The 18,484-nt window shown below is 43.8% G+C and overlaps 1 protein-coding gene across 4 annotated transcripts in view; it reads left to right on the forward strand.

The window, feature by feature from the left end:
- The first annotated feature begins 12,682 nt into the window (after window positions 1-12,682).
- LOC145362060 (vitamin D3 receptor-like) overlaps window positions 12,683-18,484 on the forward strand; it is a 138,527-nt gene continuing 132,725 nt past the window's right edge. For 2 of the 4 annotated variants that reach the window (XM_080218114.1, XM_080218113.1), the window contains exons 1-2: window positions 12,683-12,774; window positions 13,115-13,185. Coding sequence is in view for 1 of the 4 variants with exons in the window: in XM_080218113.1 (XP_080074239.1) it covers window positions 13,135-13,185 (51 nt within the window). In the remaining 3 variants the exon portion in view is untranslated. The remainder of the gene's footprint in view (window positions 12,775-13,114; window positions 13,186-18,484) is intronic. The other 2 variants (XM_080218115.1, XM_080218116.1) reach the window with 1 other exon arrangement.

The raw sequence follows: 18,484 nt of genomic DNA on the forward strand, positions 1-18,484 counted from the left end.
CCAGGACCATATGCTTTATTAGCCACTTTCTCAATCTGTCCTGTCACCTTCAATGATTTGTGTACATATACGTATGACAAATACAGCACGTACAGGCCCTTTGGCCCTTGATGTTGTGCCGAGCTAGGTCCAAACCCAAGATCAAGCTATCCCACTCCCTATTGTTCTGCTGCGTTCCATGTGCCTATCCAATAACCGCTTGAAAGTTCCTAAAGTGTCCGACTCTACTATCACAGCAGGCAGTGCATTCAACACCCCAACTGCTTTCTGAGTAAAGAACCTACCTCGGACATCCCTCCTATATCTCCCACCATGAACCTTATAGTTATGTCCCCCAGTTACAGCTACGTCTACCCGAGGAAATAGTTTCTGCACGTCCACTCTGTCAATCCCCCTCATCATCTTATAAACTTCTATTAAGTCGTATCCACAGGTCTCCCCTGTTCCTGCACCAACTTTAGAGTTATATCCTTCATTTTACATTGCCTCTTCATATTCTTCCTGCGCAACTTCTGTATTCAATTTCATCTGCCAATTGGTTTGATTTATTATTGTCACATGTATTAGTACACAGTGAAAAGTATTGTTTCTTGTGTGCTATGCAGACAAAACATACCATTCATAGAGAAGGAAAGGAGAGAGTGCAGAATGTAGTGTTACAGGCATAGCTAGGGTGTAGAGAAAGAACAACTTGATGCAAGGGAGGTCCATTCAAAAGTCTGACAGCAGCAGAGAAGAAACTGTTCTTGAGTTGGTTGGTACATATCCTCAGACTTTATCTTTTTCTCGACAGAAGACGGTGGAAGAGAGAATGTCTGGGGTGCAAGGGGTCTTTAATTATGCTAGCTGCTCGCTGAGGCAGCAGGAAGTGTAGACAGTGCCAGTGGATGGGAGGCTGGATTGGGCTGCATTCACGACCTTTTTTAGTTCCTTGTGGTCTTGGGCAGAGCAGGAGCCCATACCAAGCTGTGATACAACCATTGTCGCTTCACTCCTGTTCCATTCCACCACCCTGTCCAAGTCCTCTTGAATGTACCACTATATTCCTTCCACCTCACGAAGTTTTGTATCATCAGCAAATTTTGAAATTGTGCCCTATATACCAAGTCTAATATAAATCAAGAAAAGCAGCAGTCCTAACACCAATCCCCAGGAAACCCCATTATAAAACTTCCCCCAGCCTGGAAAACAAAGTACTCTCTCTTCTGTCACAGCCCGTTTCCATGCTGATCCTGTCCCTTTTAAGCCACCTTGAAAAGGAATAAATTGAACCAGAATTTCTGAGCTAAAATAATCTCCTAGGAGTACTTCTATGTTGAACTAGTTGCAAGCAAGCATTGCTGTATGATCTGTAAGTGCCTTTTTATAGATGCTGTGTTTCTGAGGGAATATTATACCTGCCTAACCCATTGTTGTTCCTTCACTGTCATTGGGTCAAAACCCTCAAAGTCCTTCCCTAACAACACTGTGGGTGTACCTACACCATATTGCAATGACTCAAGAAGGCAGCTCACCGCCACCTTCACGAGCAACTATAGATGGGTAATAAATGCTGGCCTAGCCGGCAACACCCACACCCCGTGAAAGAATGGAAGAAAAACAAGAGGAGCTTGAAATGCTGACATTGACCTTGTAGCAGCAGGCTGGATAATGTCACAATAACTATGCGTTTAAGGTATGTGATCTAATCAATACTGTACAAAAGTTGTGTATGGACTGTCACTCTGTGCTTGCTAATGTGCATTTGCTCATGATCCAACAATCCTCAATTTAAAAATTCTCATCCTTTTCGACCGCACCCCCAACCCCCCCCAACCCCGTGGCCCTGCCCCTCCCTTCCTCTCTAATCTCCTCCAACTGCACAACCTTCCAAGATATCTGTGCTCATCTGGCCCCTCATTTTCTGTTATCCTTCCATTGGTTATGTGCTCTGGAATTCCCTACCTAAATCCTCGATCAAACCATTGGTTATCTGCCCTAATTTATCTTTGGCTTGATACCTCGACAGCAGCAGGATGAATTTACAGTGGTCAGATTGCATCATGCCAATGCATGTCACATAGGAAAGAAACCAGTAAAGGGAATATTTTCTTGTTGTCTATGGCAGAGATCATGTGCGTGCAGCAAACATCTGATAACTGAGCTGGTCGGAGTGCATTCCTGAAAGATTCAGCTATTTTTATCGTTCAACTTAAGAACAAAGAACAGTACAGCACAGGAACAGGCTCTTTGGCCCACCAAGTCTGTGCCAACACAGATGCCACTCTAATTGAATTTTCTTGCCTCTACGTGGTCCATGTTCCTCTATTCCCTGCCTATTCATGTATCTATCCAGATGCCTCTTGAATATTGTTATAGAATCTGCTTCCACCACCATCTCCGGCAGTGTGTTCCAGGCATTCACCACCCTCTGTGGGGGAAAAACTTGCCCCTGACATCTCTCTCAAATTTTCCTTCTCTCACTTTCAACCTGAGTAACTGACCCTCCGACCCTGAGAAAAAGACACTGACTACTCACTCTATCCAAGCCTGTCGTAATCTTTTAAACCTGTATCAGGTCCCCATTCATCCTCCGATGCTCCAGTGAAAACAATCCAAGTTTGTTCAACCTTTCTTCATAGTCCATATCCTCCAAACCAGGCAACATCCTGGTAAATTTCTTCTGCATCTTTTCCAGTGCATCAACATCTTAATGTGGCGACCAGAATTGTACACAATACTCCGAATGCGACCTAACCAAAGTTTTATACAGCTGCAACATGAATTTCCAATTCCTATGTTCAACATTCCGACCTATGAAGGTCAGCAATCCATATGCCTTGACCACCTGAGTTGTCACCTTCAGGGAACTATAGAACTGCACACCTAGATCCCTCTATGCTAATATTTCTAAAGGATCTACTTCTACAGTGGACCTTCCAAATCGTGTTACTTCACGTTTGTCCAGGTTAAATTCCATCTGCCATCTTTTGGCCCAGGTCTCCAGTCGATTTATATCTTGCTGTACGCTCACTATCTGCTACTCCCCCCAAGTTTTATTTTCCTTCTATTTAAATGCAGATGATACAATATTAGGCAGCATCAGTGGACCGAGAAGAAGAGTTGTTGTTTCAGGTCGATAACCTTTCATCAGAACTGGGAAAAATTAGAAATGAAATAGGGTTTAAGCAGCTGAAATGGGAGAGGGCGGAAAAAGGAGCCGAATGGAAGGTCTGTGACCATGTGGAAGATTGGAAAGATTAAATAACAGAAGGGTTCATAGAATCCATAGAATTTCTGCAGTGCAGAAGGAGGCCATTCCGCCCATCGAGTCTGCACCAGCATCTTACCTAGGCCCACCCCGCACCCTATCCCGATAAAACCCACCATTTTACACCACTAATTCTTGCATCTATTAGCATGGCCAATCCACCTCATTTGCACGTCCTTGGGCTGTGGGAGGAAACCAAAGCACCTGGTAGAAAGCCACGCAGACACGGGGAGAATGTGCAAACTCCACACGGATAGTGATCCAAGCCGGGAATTGAACCTGGGTCCCTAGAGCTGTGAGGCAGCAGTGCTAACCACCACACTACCATACCGTCCATCATGGTGCAAGGTCGAAGGAAGTGGTAATGGGACAAGAGGGAGGGCAGGGAGAGCCCCCCAAAATTGTAAGTTGTAACTCCGCCTTTGATCAGGGTACTTTTTTTTTAAAAGGGCATCCCAATCTCAAATCAATGTTAAAGAAGCGAATAATTTTGGGTGCACCTTACAGGAGCTGCTGAAACATAGCAACTGGTTTGGGAATATCCGTTCCATCCACATAAATCCCATGCTTACACTGGAACTTATTGATCTTTTCTCATCGCTGATGTTCCAGTTCCTTGGCACTGGATTCTGTGTCCCCATTGTCAGTGTAACCCTTAATCTTCCTATCCAGTGATGACATCAACATTATCCTATCTTCATCTGTAGTATTGGCAAAAATGTCACATACTGTTTTGGTTTCTGTGTTTTTCTTTTTGTTCCTTTTTACTCTTTTCTGATCTACTTGTCTCAAGTGCTCTTTCTCCGAGGGATATAAATGCATCCTCTTCACACTATGGTGCTGCTTGACTTTGTTACCCGCAGCCTCTCGGCGTCCCGCTCGAAGCGGGCTCTGGCTCCCAGCGCCTCAATAGAGTGGCAGCACCCATCCCTCCCTCCCCCACACAGGTGAAGAGAAGCCCTGCTATGGGGTCACCCACAGGCCCTGCCCTCTATAGGCCCCATCCCTGACATTGCTGGGTAGGCACTGCCAGTGTATGTACCAGCCTATCCAGGGGCTACACTGGCTTCCAGTCCCTTGTTGTGGTCATCACGTCTGGTCTCCCGTTTTTTGGAGACCAATAGTGATTCCTGCTGGCATCACGCCACACCAACGTATGAAGTTCCCGGGAGATACAGCATTCGGCCAGTTTTGAATATTTAAATACATTTAAATGAATAGTGATCAGATGATGATGTCGTTGAGGGGGGGGAGGGGGGATCTCATTCAGAGATCACCCCAGCGAAAACCCCATTATGGCCCTCTCACAAGAGCTTCTGGCCATTATGGGATTTGCGCCTGTGCGAATAGGGCCAGAAAATTGTCCCCATTGTGTCGAGGAGGGGGGGGCAGAAAAGTGAACAGCTGCCTTATAGAAGAAAAACAATTTGTTTAGAGTGAAATCAAAGCCTGCAAAGAGAAAGGAAACAAATTGGGGTAAAGATTACAGGCTGAAACTTGAATCTGAAAGGGTGCGAAATGTCTAATCAAAAGATGAGGTGCTGTTCCTCAAGCTTACATTGGAGAGTCATAGAGAATCGTAGATCCTACAGTGCAAAAGGAGGCCATTCAGCCCATCGAGTCTGCACTGACCGCAATCCCACCCAGGCCCTATTCCCATACTCGGGTCCCTGACGCTGTGGACTCAACAGTGCTGCCCAGTGGACTTGAAACGTTAACTCTATTTTCTCTGTCCACAAAAGCTACCAGACTTGATAAGTTCTTCCAACGCTTTCTGTTTTTACTTCAGAATTTCCAGCATCCACAGGATTTTGCTTTTATTATGTGGGAGTCCTGCAGGAGGCCAAAAACCGAAAGGTCAAAATGGGAGCAAGGTGGAGAATTAAGATGACAGACACCAGTGTCATGTTTTCTGAACAGAGGTGTTTCACAAAGCAATTGGCTAATCTGCATGTGGTCTCCCTTTTATTGAGGAGACCACATGGTGAGCAGTGCATACAGTATACTAAATTGAAAGAAACCAAAAAAATGATCTGGAAAGTGTGTTTTGGGGCTTGGATGGTGAGAAGGGAACAGATAAAGGACAGGTGTTGTATTTCTTGTGCTTTGATGGGAAGATGTCATGGGAAAGGGCGCGATTTGAGGAGTGGACCAGAGTGCTATAGAGGGAGCACATTGTTGGATTGGATTTGTGCTGCTTTGTGTACAGGACATACCTGGGGAATTTTTCACATTACTGGCTAGCTGCCAGTGTTGCAGCTGTGCTGGAACAGCTTGGAAAGGGGAGCGGCAAGTTCTAGAGCACAAGTCTTCGATACTATTGCCAGAATGTTGTTGGGGCCTACAATCTTTGCAGTAACCACTACCTTCAGTTGTTTCTTTATATCGCGTGGAGTGAGACGAATTGGTTAAAGTTTGGCATACGTGATGGTGGGATCATCCACTCGGCACTTGAAGATCATTACAAATGCCTTTTGCATTGGAATGCTGGCCTCCTCCTTCATTGTGGATGGGCATGTTTGTGGAATCTTCTCTGGTTAGTTGTTTAGTTATTCACCATCATTCATGACGAGATGAAATAGGACCAAAGAGATTTGATCTGCTCCGTTGATTGTGGGATCACTTAGTTCCATCTCTAGCATGCTGCTACCAGTTTTTAGCCTGTGTGCAGTCCTATGTTGTCGTTGGCAGCTGTCGTTCAATTTGAGGATATCTGCTCAGGGTGCAAGTTTGTACGCATGTGACACAACAGGCTAATTCTTGACCTGCGGATCTTTGGGCATATGGGGCAGGATATCCCATAGGGTAGTGGGATACAGTCCCACAAAGTAGCAGGCTAGAGAGTGCAGAATTTGCTTCCTTTCCTTCTCTGCTGCTGTTCTCCCTCATCATTAAGGTATTGTGACTCAAAGTGTGATGCAGTTTGATCGGATTTGGAAAGGGGAAGAGTGCAGTTGCATTCATGAGAAGTTTTAAAAAATGTTGCACCTAATCTGTGAGTGTCATAAAGTATATTAGTTTTACTTTGGGTCAGTTGTGAGGTATTGCTTCTGTTAATTTGCTGCATAACAGTCATTGGTAAGCTATGTGTTTGGGCTGCAATGGGCGGCACAGTGGTTAGCACTGCTGCCTCACCGTGCCAGGGACCCGGGTTCAATTCCCACCTTGGGCCACTGTCTGTGTGGAGTTTGCACATTCTCTGTCTGCGTGGGTTTCCTCCCACAGTTCAAAGATGTGAAGGTTATGTGGATTGGTCATGGTAAATTGCCCCTTAGTGTCAGGGGGACTAGCTAGGGTAAATGTATGGGTTATGGGGATAGGGCCTGGGTGGGATTGTGGTTGATGCAGACTCGATGGGCTGAATCTGCACTGTAAGGATTCTATGAACATTAGTACACCTGACTGCACTTGGGACTTGGTCCATTATAAGCAATGCTACAGGTGATCTAGTAACATTACATTACAGGGAGCTGATCAAATAGCTGAGAGCTACAAGTAACCTGAAAATTAGTGAAAAACTTCCCTTTTGTTTGGAGATCTGACAACTCAACATTGAGCTTAGCGTGCACAGGACAGAAACAAGCCCTTCTCCTCAACTGGCCTATGCCAGCGTTTATGCTCCATGTGAATCTACTCCTACCCGTCTTCATCGATTCCTATTAGCAAACTCTTTCATTCCTTTCTCCCTCTTAAACCGATTATGCAGTTCACCGTGACAGTAAGTTCCAAAAATATTTCTCATGAAATCCTTATTGGATTGATTAGTGATTACTATATATTGTAGTACGAGGACTTTGTCTGCACAGGGTTAATATGGGACTAAATCGTATTCTGTCCACTCAGTGATGTAAGAAGCTACATGACGCACACCTAAAGTCAGTGTGGTGTTGAGCAGAGATGTGTGAAGATCTAAACATGGACTGGAATTCTCTGGTTGCTCATACCAGCGAGGGCAGAGAATTAAATCTTCGTTCACTGCAGTGAGACCAGAGAATCCTGCTGGTATGAATGGCTGGAGAATCCCGCCCGTGTCGATAGCTCCTTATCTGTACCCTGTTATAATTTGCTGTTAACACACAGAAGACTGCAAACACTTCCTTTACAGACATGTTCTGTAATCAATGTCATCACAACATGATCTCTGGTTTTGGTTTCCTGAAAGTGAAAATGTTTACATCTAACAAGTGCTTCCATAATTTTAAAGAATTCTATTGGGTCACTGTTCAGCCTCCACTTTCCCAAAGAAAACAGCATCAGCCTGTTTAGCCTTCCCTGGTGGACATAACCTGTCAGTTCTGGTATCATCCTTGCACCTTGTTTTTGCATTTCTGCTCTGCTCTATACCTTCTGTAATATTGGAGGCCAGTCAGAAGACCTACAGTGTAGAAAAAGGCCATTCGGCCCATTAAGCCTGCACTGAATCCAAAAGAGCACGCCACCGAGGCTTCCCCTCTGCCCTATCCCCACGCATTTGCCGTTGCCAATCCACCTAACCTGCACATCTTCGGGCACTAAGGGGCAATTTAACATTCCTGAGTAACATTGAACTGTCTCCAGTGTTGGACCTGGCCTAAATATAAGTGAGCTGTTAATATTTTGAGCTAAACGATCCCACAGTGAAGGCATCAAATCCGAGTTTGTAGTCGTGCTACAGCTAATCATGAATTTTGGTGGACAGTTAGACAACTGATGGAAGAACATGAGAAATAGATGCAGGAGTACATCATTAGGCCTGTTGAATACTGCACTGCACTAGATTTGTGTGCCCAAGTTTCTGGGTGGCGCTTGAATCCTTGAACTTTGTGTCAAGAGGCTGCAAACTGAACCACAGCTGCTACTCACTCTGCTCCCCTCCTCCTTCACCACCCCACCCCCCTGCCTGCCCACTCAAAACACCCTCCCAACACACAGTTTCAGAAGGGCTAAGCAACTGGAAATAGACTTCCCAATGGTCATTATTCCACATGTTGTGCAGAATCATGGAAGAGGAGCAGGAGAGGCAAAAGGTGACATGCCAGGCAGCAGTCATTATTACCTCTGTTGGGAGTAAAACATAGCCACAGTTTTATGTTCATTTTTATGTGCCAGCATAGGCAAATGATTGTTGCAGGATATTTTGGTGCAGGACTCAGTTGGAAAGATCAGCATAATTATTGTCTGAATAGCTCTTCGAATTTCCTGGCCAACTGTGTGTGTGTGTGTATATACTGTATATCACAAGCTGCTGATACTAATGATTTAGGATTTATCGACCAAAAGGTAACAGTCATTTCAAAACAATGTTTCTCAAATGTCCAGGCCCCCAAACTTCAAACTGGGTAAGGTAGTTGATCATAGATACAAATGCAAATAGAACACAGATGCCTGAACTCGCTGCTGGATTGTCAAGGCTTGCACACTGCATATGGCCCACTGACTGCAATTTTGACACTCCAGATTAAGTAGTTCCCACCAGAAAGCTGAGTGCAATTGGCTTATCGAGAACAATATTCAATTAGCAGTGCAATTACTCTCCTTGTAGGTAGGCTGTCTGTACATGGACCCATGTTCTGCTTTTATTTCATCAGTGCCATCTCAGCCCGTGTATTGCTCACTAATGATACAATGCAACCAAAACTCTTTCTGGAGGTAGTAATTCAGTTGTGTAATCTTTTTGCAAAGTGAACATATTTTATGTTTTTAATAATGGTAGTCTTTTTGAGTGAGATTGCACAAACATCCACAGATTAGGCCACTGCCAAAGTTTGAAAAATCAAGAACTTGAGTTAAATGGCATCAAACTTTGGTACTAAATGCATTAGATTGTAGAAGGGAGACCAGGGACAGGAAGGAGTTGCACAATTCTGCATTTCTGAGCGTGCGCTTTGATGTGGTGGCAATGTGACTTTTGATTTCAGTGCCATGAAGATACAGCAACGTGGATGCGTGTACACTTTGAGAGATTGGTAGGAAGAATAAGAAAAATAGTTCAGATTGAGAAAGATTGGATACTTCCATCCTTTCCTTTGGAAACCGAAGATAATGGTTTTTGGTGAATTGTGTCGAGCATTGCCTGGTGTTGCTCAGGTACCCCACTCTGACATGGCGATCTCTGTACATTAGCTGCAGAAGAAGACAGTGGATTGAGAAGGTGTTCGATTAGCCAGCTTCTGATTTCTCTTTCTTGACAAGCTTTACTTTCTGTTTCTTCTCACCTCTTCAGTGCCCCTACAAACATCAGCATCCAGAGGTCATAGTCATCAGTCTCCCAGTTATGAATGTCAATGTCCGCCATCTTCATATCTCGCTTGCAGGTGTCCTTGGAGTGGAAATGTGGGCATGCAGCAAGTCATTACCTAGAGGTCAGTTCATATAACGTAAGATCTTTGGGTATGAAGCCATCATCCATCCAATGAACATGGCCAAGTCAGTGCAGACATCATTGGATTTGCAATGAGTGCATGCTGATGGAATTAATATACTCCAGGACCTCCGAGCCGATCACCTTCTCTTGCCAGAAAATGCTGAGGTTATGTCTGAGACAGTGAATGTGGCTCTGCTTTTTGTCCTGCCCAGCTCATGTTGTCCTGAGGTGAGGTGACACTAACTGTCCTTGACATCAAGGCAGCATTTAACTGAGTGTGGTATCAAGGAGCCCTGGCAAAATGGGAGAAGTCACACAAGAAGATTGGTTGGTTGCTGCAAGTCAATCACCTCAGCTCCAGTAGTTCTTCAGGGTCGTGTTCTAGGGCCAACCATCTTTAGCTACTTCATCAACAACCTGCCCTTTCGTCAAGGTCAGGAATGGGGATGTTCACTGATGGTTGCACAATGTTTAGCACTGTTCATGACTCCTCAAATACCGAAGCAGTCCATGTCAAAATGCAGCAATACCTGGACAATATCCAGGCTTGAGATGATAAGTGGCAAGTGACATTCGTAACACAAGTGTGAGGCAAAGACCACCCCCAACAAGAGAGAATCTAACCATCATCGTGCCTTGACATTCAGTGGCATTATTATTGCTGAATCTCCTGTGATCAACACTCTGGGGATTACCATGTACTAGAAACTGAACTGGACCCAGCCATATAACTACTGTGACTACAAAAGCACGTCAGAGGCTGAGAAGCCTGTGGAGAGTAACTCACCTCCTGACTCCCCAAAGCCTGTCCACCATCTACAAGACACAAGCCAAGAGTGTGACGGGATACTCTTCTCTTAGTTGGATGAGTGCAGCTCCAACAACATTCAAGAAGCTCTCTACCATCTAGGACAAAGCAACCCACTTGATTGGCACCCCATCCACTAACATTCACAGCCTCCACCATTGACAAACAGTAGTAGCATGTTTTTACATCTACAAGGTGCACTGCAGCACTTCAGCAAGATCCCTTTGACAGCAGCTTCCAAACCCATGACCACTGCCATCTAGAAGGACAAGGGCAACAGATAAATGGGAATATGGGGGGTGTATAGAAGGTGCTAGATTGTCTGTTGACATATCACAACAATATTAAAGTCTTGAGCTTTAAATTAAAAGATAGTGCTAGATTACCATTGATCCATTCCTGCGATTGGTAGAACGTAAAAGTGAATGGAAGGGTAAATTTCATCATTTCTCTATTACACATGGGATACAAGAACTCAATAGAACCGTTGCAGAATGAGATGTTTTCATCAGCCAGAGTTGTTTCATTTTGAAGTGATGATTTGGCCAGCTATATAAATTAAGTTCTGATCATGGCCTAATAAGTGGGCACCTATATTGAAGAGCAAACACATTGCCTCGCTAGATATTTCTGTAATCTTCGTTCCTTGTGGTTGAAGCAGACCATTTTTATCCACAGCTGTTGCTGCATCTGCTTTAGTACTGGCACAATAAATATTTCAAAGTAATTTTGTGTGTCTGTAATCTCCATTGAAATATACCAGCAGCTTCTGTACTGTAATGGACTTGGTGGCTCAACTTTGACCTGGACACATGTTGGCCAGATTCAAAGTTATTTGCTGAGTGTCTTCTCTGTGTCACGCCCAGCCTTTGTACAACTGCTTTCCCACTATGTCTCTGCTAGCACCCGTCCTGTTATCCAGACATTTTTAAAGAAATGAAAAAGCACCATGCCATGCCTAGAATAGTCACTAGGGTGAGGTTCTGGAGAGCTGCCAGCTCCCTCTGGAACTACCCCACAATTACATCTTCAGAAGAGTGAACATTTGCATTCAGTTTTTTAAGACCTAGAAATAAATCCTGATGTCAGTAAAAGAACCATTGAAATCTCAAATGCTTCACTAAGGTTTTTAGGAACGGAAGCCTTGCCTGTCTGGCCTATGTGGTTGCAGTCCCACTACAACATTGTTGATTCTTAATTGCCCTTTGAAATCAGTCAAACTTCTACCAAGGAGGAGGCTCAGGGTAATTAGGGATGACCAATAAACAGCAGCCTGGGCAATGTTGAGAATGAATGTTCAATTGCAAAAAGAGTTTATCTTCAGGACTGAATGTGCCAAGATGCCGCTATTATAGGTCATCAAGGCTTTATTTTTAATTATGATATTAGTTTTGAATTCTCAGAAGACTGGGGCATGGTTCTAAAACTTAAGCTCTATTCACTGCCTTATTTATTTTGCGTGCTGCCTCTGCTGTTCCCTGCAGTGAAAGGAGAGGGAATCTGGTTCTATACTTTGTTCCAAGTGAAGACCTGATAGTTTGGAAAACACAACATTTGGATTGTTTTTAAGATAAATGAATACCCCTGATAGTAGGAATGTGAGTTGTGCCTTTCAGAATATGAAGGAAATTTGCAGAAGTTGGCCGCAAGTCACAGTGAGAAGAAGTCTACCTCCTCCCCTCTTTCCATCTCCATCTCCCCTTTCCTCTGCCAAACCGCAGCATATAGTGGATAAAAGCCAACAATTCACTCCTAGCTGTATAAAACTAGTGCATGTACTTGTATGTCTACTGTAAAGAATCACTGATATTTGAGAGGGAGAGAAGCAGTTCTGGTGATTGAAGCAGTCTAGCATTTCTAGTACAGCTGCTGTGTAAATAGTTTGCTGCTTCCATATGATACAGCAGTATCAGCTTCTATGCATTGTGTAAAGTAACTGTCAATTATAAATAGCATCCACAGCAGACTAAATTATGCAAGCTCACCTTTATGCTTCTGCAAAAAGAGCAAGGACTGATGCAAGTGGTTGGATTATGCAACAATCTCTAAGAGCTCAGACTCTTTCACAGAAATTCAATTTTTAATGTTCGGTGAGAATTATTATATACACCAGTTTAAAATTGTGGGATTGATGTGAGAGTGCGCAAAGAAATAGGGTTTGGTGAAATTTGGGTAGACTGTGATAGTGGATGTGAATTCAAGTTGTATCTACTTTATGGCAACATTCTTATTACACCGTGGTGTAGCTAAAAGCATTGTTTTCTTGATTTGACAGGTTTGAGGTCACTGGTGTTAATATTTTAATACAAAATCACAAGCACTTGAAGGTGAAGCAAATTGTAATACAGCAAATCAATCGCCTACTGAATAAAGGTAAGAATAATGAGAAGTCAAATTTCCCTCTTATTTAATAGTCTGGCTGATGGCAGAGGCTTTGTGCAAATACAGGGTGAAATTGGACTTAGCTATACGCTTTTTATTGGATGAGGCCCTTAAAATTAGAAAATGGTGTCCACGGCACGTGTTCACCCTTCTGGCGTGAAGTGTGCCAAATGCCAAGGTCATTAAAGGTGTGCATGTGCTACCCCCAACATCCAGAAGTATGCAGAACAGGTAGAATATGGTGTTAGCCAGTGTGCATGCTAATTTGATGCCAGCACTGCCATTTTGGAACTCCACACTGTAGCCTACATCCTCTCTTAATTTCCCACAGCTGAACACACATTCAGTGACATGAGGGGCACCCCACCAGTGCTATTCAAAGGGATCATCAACTACTTACAGGTTAGTTGCTGGCTTATTAATTCTGGTTGTTACTGCAATTCCCTGCATTTTAGATGCTTTTCCATACTTGCTAAAAGTTTCAGTAATCTACAAAGAGCAGATGAGCTAGTGCTGATATACTGTTTTGGTGACTTAAAGGCATATGCACAAACTATGGGTGGCCTAGCAGGGCTTCCTCTTGGCATTGAGCATGACCGAAGCAATGAGCAATGTTCACACGGAGCAGGACAAGCCGCTGGAAGCGGAAGGAGGAGGAAGGGACAAGAGACTCAGCAGATGTCCATGTTGGCAAAGGGTCTTTAAGAAGCAGATATGTTGGAGAACAAATTGCAGAAGTGGTATGACACCTTGCAAGCCCTTTTGCACCCTGGCAGCCAGAGCTACAATGGCAGCAAGCTGAGATTGGAAGGCAACAGTCTGAGCTGTGTTTGCAGCACCCACTTGTGCTGCGATGGATTTGACATTGGCCGTCAGGTGCTGCATCATGGCTGGTTCCACAAGTATACTGCTGGAGATTGCCACCCATTTCAAGTTATGAAGCATGGAGCTGGAGGCTGTCTACAAAGTCATGAGCTAAGCTGGGGCTTGACTCCTCTGTGTTCTTTGGTGTCGAAGTGTACCAAGCATTTTGGTTTGTACTGTTATGAAGCAGAGGTTGATCTCTTCCCCCTGCCTGAAAACTGACACCCAAAGAGGAGTGCCTCAATGTATAATCTGTAAAAAGTGTGTGTGAAGTGGTGTGACCTGCTCTTCAGCTTCTAGTGTTTAAATAAATATAAATCCCTGACTGTCTCGAAAGTCAACACGTAACAATTTAATTATCTAACAGTGAGCAAATTAACTAAACTATTAACAAACTGAATAAATCCCTTTTAACTATTAACTATTCCCGAATAAAACAAGATTCTAAATGGTATGCTGTTCCAATAAATATAATTCTCTCTCATTTAACAAAATAGAATTTAGTCATTCTCTAAATTACAACCAGGTTTTGTATCTTCCAGAATATTCTGGGCTTTCTCTGTAGATTCTTCTGTCTGCAACTTCTTTGGAATCTTTGCTGTCTTGATGGTGTTTTCTCTGAGACATTGATGAAGCTGTGAGAGCCAGCAGTTCTCTCTCGCTGTTTGGCCTTTCAATCCAAATATTTCAATTTGGGCTCTCTGTGTACTTGCATTTTTTTAAATTCTCTAAGCACAGAATAAGCACAACGTTTTTAACAGGACCATGCAAAGCTTTCTCCCTAACATTTTACAATTTTACCAGAACCAATCTACAATTACTCTACCTAACTTTGCAACGGTACATCCATTGGTTTTCTCCTGTGCCTTGGCCCATCAAATTCATCAGCTGATTCCTGCAACCTTACTCTCTGGTGAGCTGGAGCCTTTGTTATCGTTCTTCCGACGGCAGTGAATTTGTACCTCACCACATGTCAATCCCTCCTCTGTCCTAGCCACTAAAATACACATGATCTCAGTATCTGAGTGAGTGAAAGAAGTGAACCACATTTATCGCTGTCATGTTGCCCTTTCTCCACTGTTTGGAGGGATTGCAGTTCTTGGGTAGCTGAAATGAAAAAGGGACAAGGATTGAGTTGCAGGGAGGGGAGATGAGAAAGGAAGTGCACACTTACACCATCAGCTTGAGTCAGAAAAGCTAGTGGGATGAGATGAGAGAGGATTAGAAGTGTGCAGATACCTTCACCAATTCCTCCAGCCCTGCCGCTGACTATAACTTCAGCGATACCCATACCCATAATGGCCAGCATTTCTCCTCCATGGGAGTTTGGGTATGCAGATGCACCTCGCCCACCTCCAGTGAGTTTCTGCTGCCTCCTTTTATGTGCCACCTTCTGCAAGAAAAAGTTCAGTGTGTCAGTGAATGTGTTTGGGTGTGATGGCTAAATAGCTGGCAGTATCTGTTAGCATTAAGAAGATGAGGTGAAGCATATGAATTCTGATTTGAGTTTGAGTTCTGATTGTTGTTGGGAGCTGAGTGATGTTGTGACTTGAGCAGAGAGAGGCTGGTTGGAAGGATGTGATACTTAAAGATGCATTCACCGACCTCGGCCATTCATGGAAGGTCATTGAACTTCTCACAGCACTGCATTTAGGTCCTTGGGAATCAGCCCTCAATGTTGATTTACATAGCTATCAATTCCCACTGCTTTCTCAACATATGTCTCAAGGGCCCCCTGCTTCATTGTAGATACAGGATATTTCTCCTCCTTGCCACTACTTCCTCCGAGATCCTCAATGCAGTTCCTGTGAATCCAGAAGCCTTCTCTCACCCATCAGCTTTACTTCACTCTCCCAGGTCCAATTCACTTGTAGAATGACCTCTAGCACCTACTCCAGTTCCAATGCACCTCCCCTTTTAAGAGGTGCAGGTTGGTTTTAAGTAGTAACAGTATTGAGCTGATGTGTTCACTGACTGCACACAATAAACAGCACAATTCATACTGTTTGAATTGAGAGGGGCATTCTAATGAGCAGGTAGCACAAAGTTAACTTGCTGATTGGGCACAGGGTAATTGTGCATTATGATCCCACACCCATTTTTAGAGGCTTTCCAATTTGTTGCCCAAAGACTTGAACCCTGAAGAATTCAAGTGGCGCAAGTTTCTTGTTTGCTGCATTCCTAGCAGTAGGTTCTGAAATGCTGTTCCAGTATATCAATAAATAATGATAATCTTCAATGTGTGTAGGATACAGAATGGGGAGAGATGATCAAGTCATCTTAATCCTTGCAGCCTCAAAAAGGTTACAGTTGAGAATAAACCATCCGTTTATATCGTGTCCTATAGTTCTGCTACATTTGCTTTAGAAACCAGTGCCTTTTGATAAGTCTTGAGCAAATCGTATAGTACTTAGCCCCATTTGGAAGGTTACGATCTTTTTTGACTAAGTGGTCAGCTGTGTAGTGAATTGCTGTCATCAGTTCAGATTGGAGTAGTTTATGCCAATTGTTTAACCCTTTTAATACTGATAATTGAAGGTAGCTTAGAGTTAGGATGCCATGGTTATTTATATGGTTGGATGATAAGCAGTTGTGCAGTGTTGCCCTTCACAGAGATTGAATTGGAGGGCCCCAGTGTGAGGTAAGCATCCCTTGCACCTTCTCTGAATAACATGTCCAGATTTGGTGTCCCTGTAGCAGTTCAGGTCAGACTGTTGATAAATAAGTGGCTGACTAGGTATCCATGTGTCAGTTCCAGTATGAACAAACTTCAGTCAATCAACATAGTAGTACAGGTCTAACCACCCATCTTTGGGTCAAGTGTGAGCAGTGGGATTGAGCACCTGTGTTTTGCTATTTCAGAGCAAATGAAAGCATCAATCTACATCCTGGCAGGTGTGAGTAAGGCACTGGTTAACTGCATCTCATTTGGACAGCAGTGATACTGCTTGTGTATTATTTGTATAACGAATTAACTGCTGACGGAAGTAAAAGGTTGTGATAGATGTAGGCTCCATTTTGAACAATGTTCCTTCATATCTGTAATTTTAGATGGAGGAGGGCATTGGGATTTTTGAAATGCAAGCTCTTGCAGCTGTCTGCTTTGTTCTTTTTACTCAGAAGTAGTGTGAATATTTTCTTTGTTCGCTGCTACAAAGTATTGTTGTGATGATTTCAATTTGTCAGTCAGCCCCAGATTTCTCTCATTTTCAATTACATCATTTATTTTCCATTGAAGTCATCAACGCTTCCTGAATTTCTGGCCTCAAAGGTATATGGAAACCTGGGCTTCATAAATCGGAGCAAAGGAACTTATGGATTGTTATAAAACATTGCTCTGGCTGAGGCTAAACTGTTGTGTCCAGTTCTGGGCACCATAGTGTAGGAAGGATGTGAAGGCATTGGAGAAGGGCTTAGAGAAGCTCCATGAGAATGGTTCCAAGGATGAGTGACTTCATTACAGGGATAGTTTGGAGAAGCAAGGCTCATTCTCTTGAGGGAAGACACTATTGAGAGGAGATTTGGTCATGTTCGATATCATGAGGGATCTGGACAGAGTAGGCTCCCTCTGAGAGAAACTGTTCCTATTGGCAGAAAATTTTATGGCAGTGGGGTCAGGGCAGTAGAACTAGCTGAGTTGCTCTTGTTCAGAGTTGACACAAACACGAAGGACTAAATGGTCTCCTGTGCTACTATGATTCAATATGTGGTTGGTAGGACCCTTGATCATGTTTGACACATTTCCCGCACTACTTTTTTTTTCTCACCTCCCTCCCAAAACTGTGATAGGATTCCCTCATTCTCACTTTCCATCTCACCAGCCTCCATATTCAAAGGATCTTCTGCCATTCTGCCACCTCCAAACACATCACCTATGTCAGCGTTCTGAAGGAACCCCTCCCTCTGCAACATTCTGGTCCACATGTCCATCACACCCCTCCCCACCCCCCACCCCACAAACACCTTGTTCCTTCCCATGACAATGCAACACCTGTCTTTTCACCCCCCTCTCTCCTCACTGTCTAAGGCCCCAAATGTTGTTTTTGGTTGAAGCAGTAATTTACTTGTAGCTCTTTCAATTTAATGTGCTGCATGTGGTTTTTAGCATATGGTCTCCTTCACACTGAACCGACCAAATACAGAGTGGGTGAGCACTTTTGGGAACGCCCCCATTCAGCCCAGATGTGTGACCCCAACCTCGCATTTGGCTGTCATTTTAATTTGCCACCTTGCTCCTGTGTGAATGTTTCTCTGCTCTGCCTGCTGTAATGTTCCAATGATGCTCAACACAAGTTTGAGGAACAGCATCTCATCTGATCACAAAGGTCACTTTACAGTCTTCAGGACTACATTGAGTTCAACAACTTCAGACCATGAACCCTGTCCCATAAGTTGATTCCTTTTTATTTTTGCCAGTCTGAATCTTGTTTTTCATGTCTACTTTCAGACAGAGCAGTTCATTATTTTGCCATCAACATTCCCTGACTTAGAACAAATGCTTTGTTTCTTTACCACAACCCGTACCACTTCATTTGTCTTTTGTTTCATGACACCTTGTCATTGAGTTATTTCTACCTTTTCACCCATGCCCTTTTGTTCTCCCCACCCCCTTTTTGACAGCATTAAAACCATCATATTTATACCTTCGTTTGGTCCTGAAGAAAAGTAACATTCAGCTGAGAGCATTTAATTCTGTTTCTCTCCCCCTGCCTCCCTCTGTGCAGGCCGCACCCAATCTCCCCCTGCGGCCCCCCCCCCCACCAACCCAATCTCCCTCTGTGCGCGCCCCACCCCACCCCAGATGCTGTCAGACCAGCTGAGTATTTCTGTAATTCAG

The sequence above is a fragment of the Carcharhinus amblyrhynchos genome, chromosome X (genome assembly GCF_965287045.1).
Source record: "Carcharhinus amblyrhynchos chromosome X, sCarAmb.v2.hapA, whole genome shotgun sequence".
In the NCBI taxonomy this organism is placed as follows: Eukaryota; Metazoa; Chordata; class Chondrichthyes; order Carcharhiniformes; family Carcharhinidae; genus Carcharhinus; species Carcharhinus amblyrhynchos.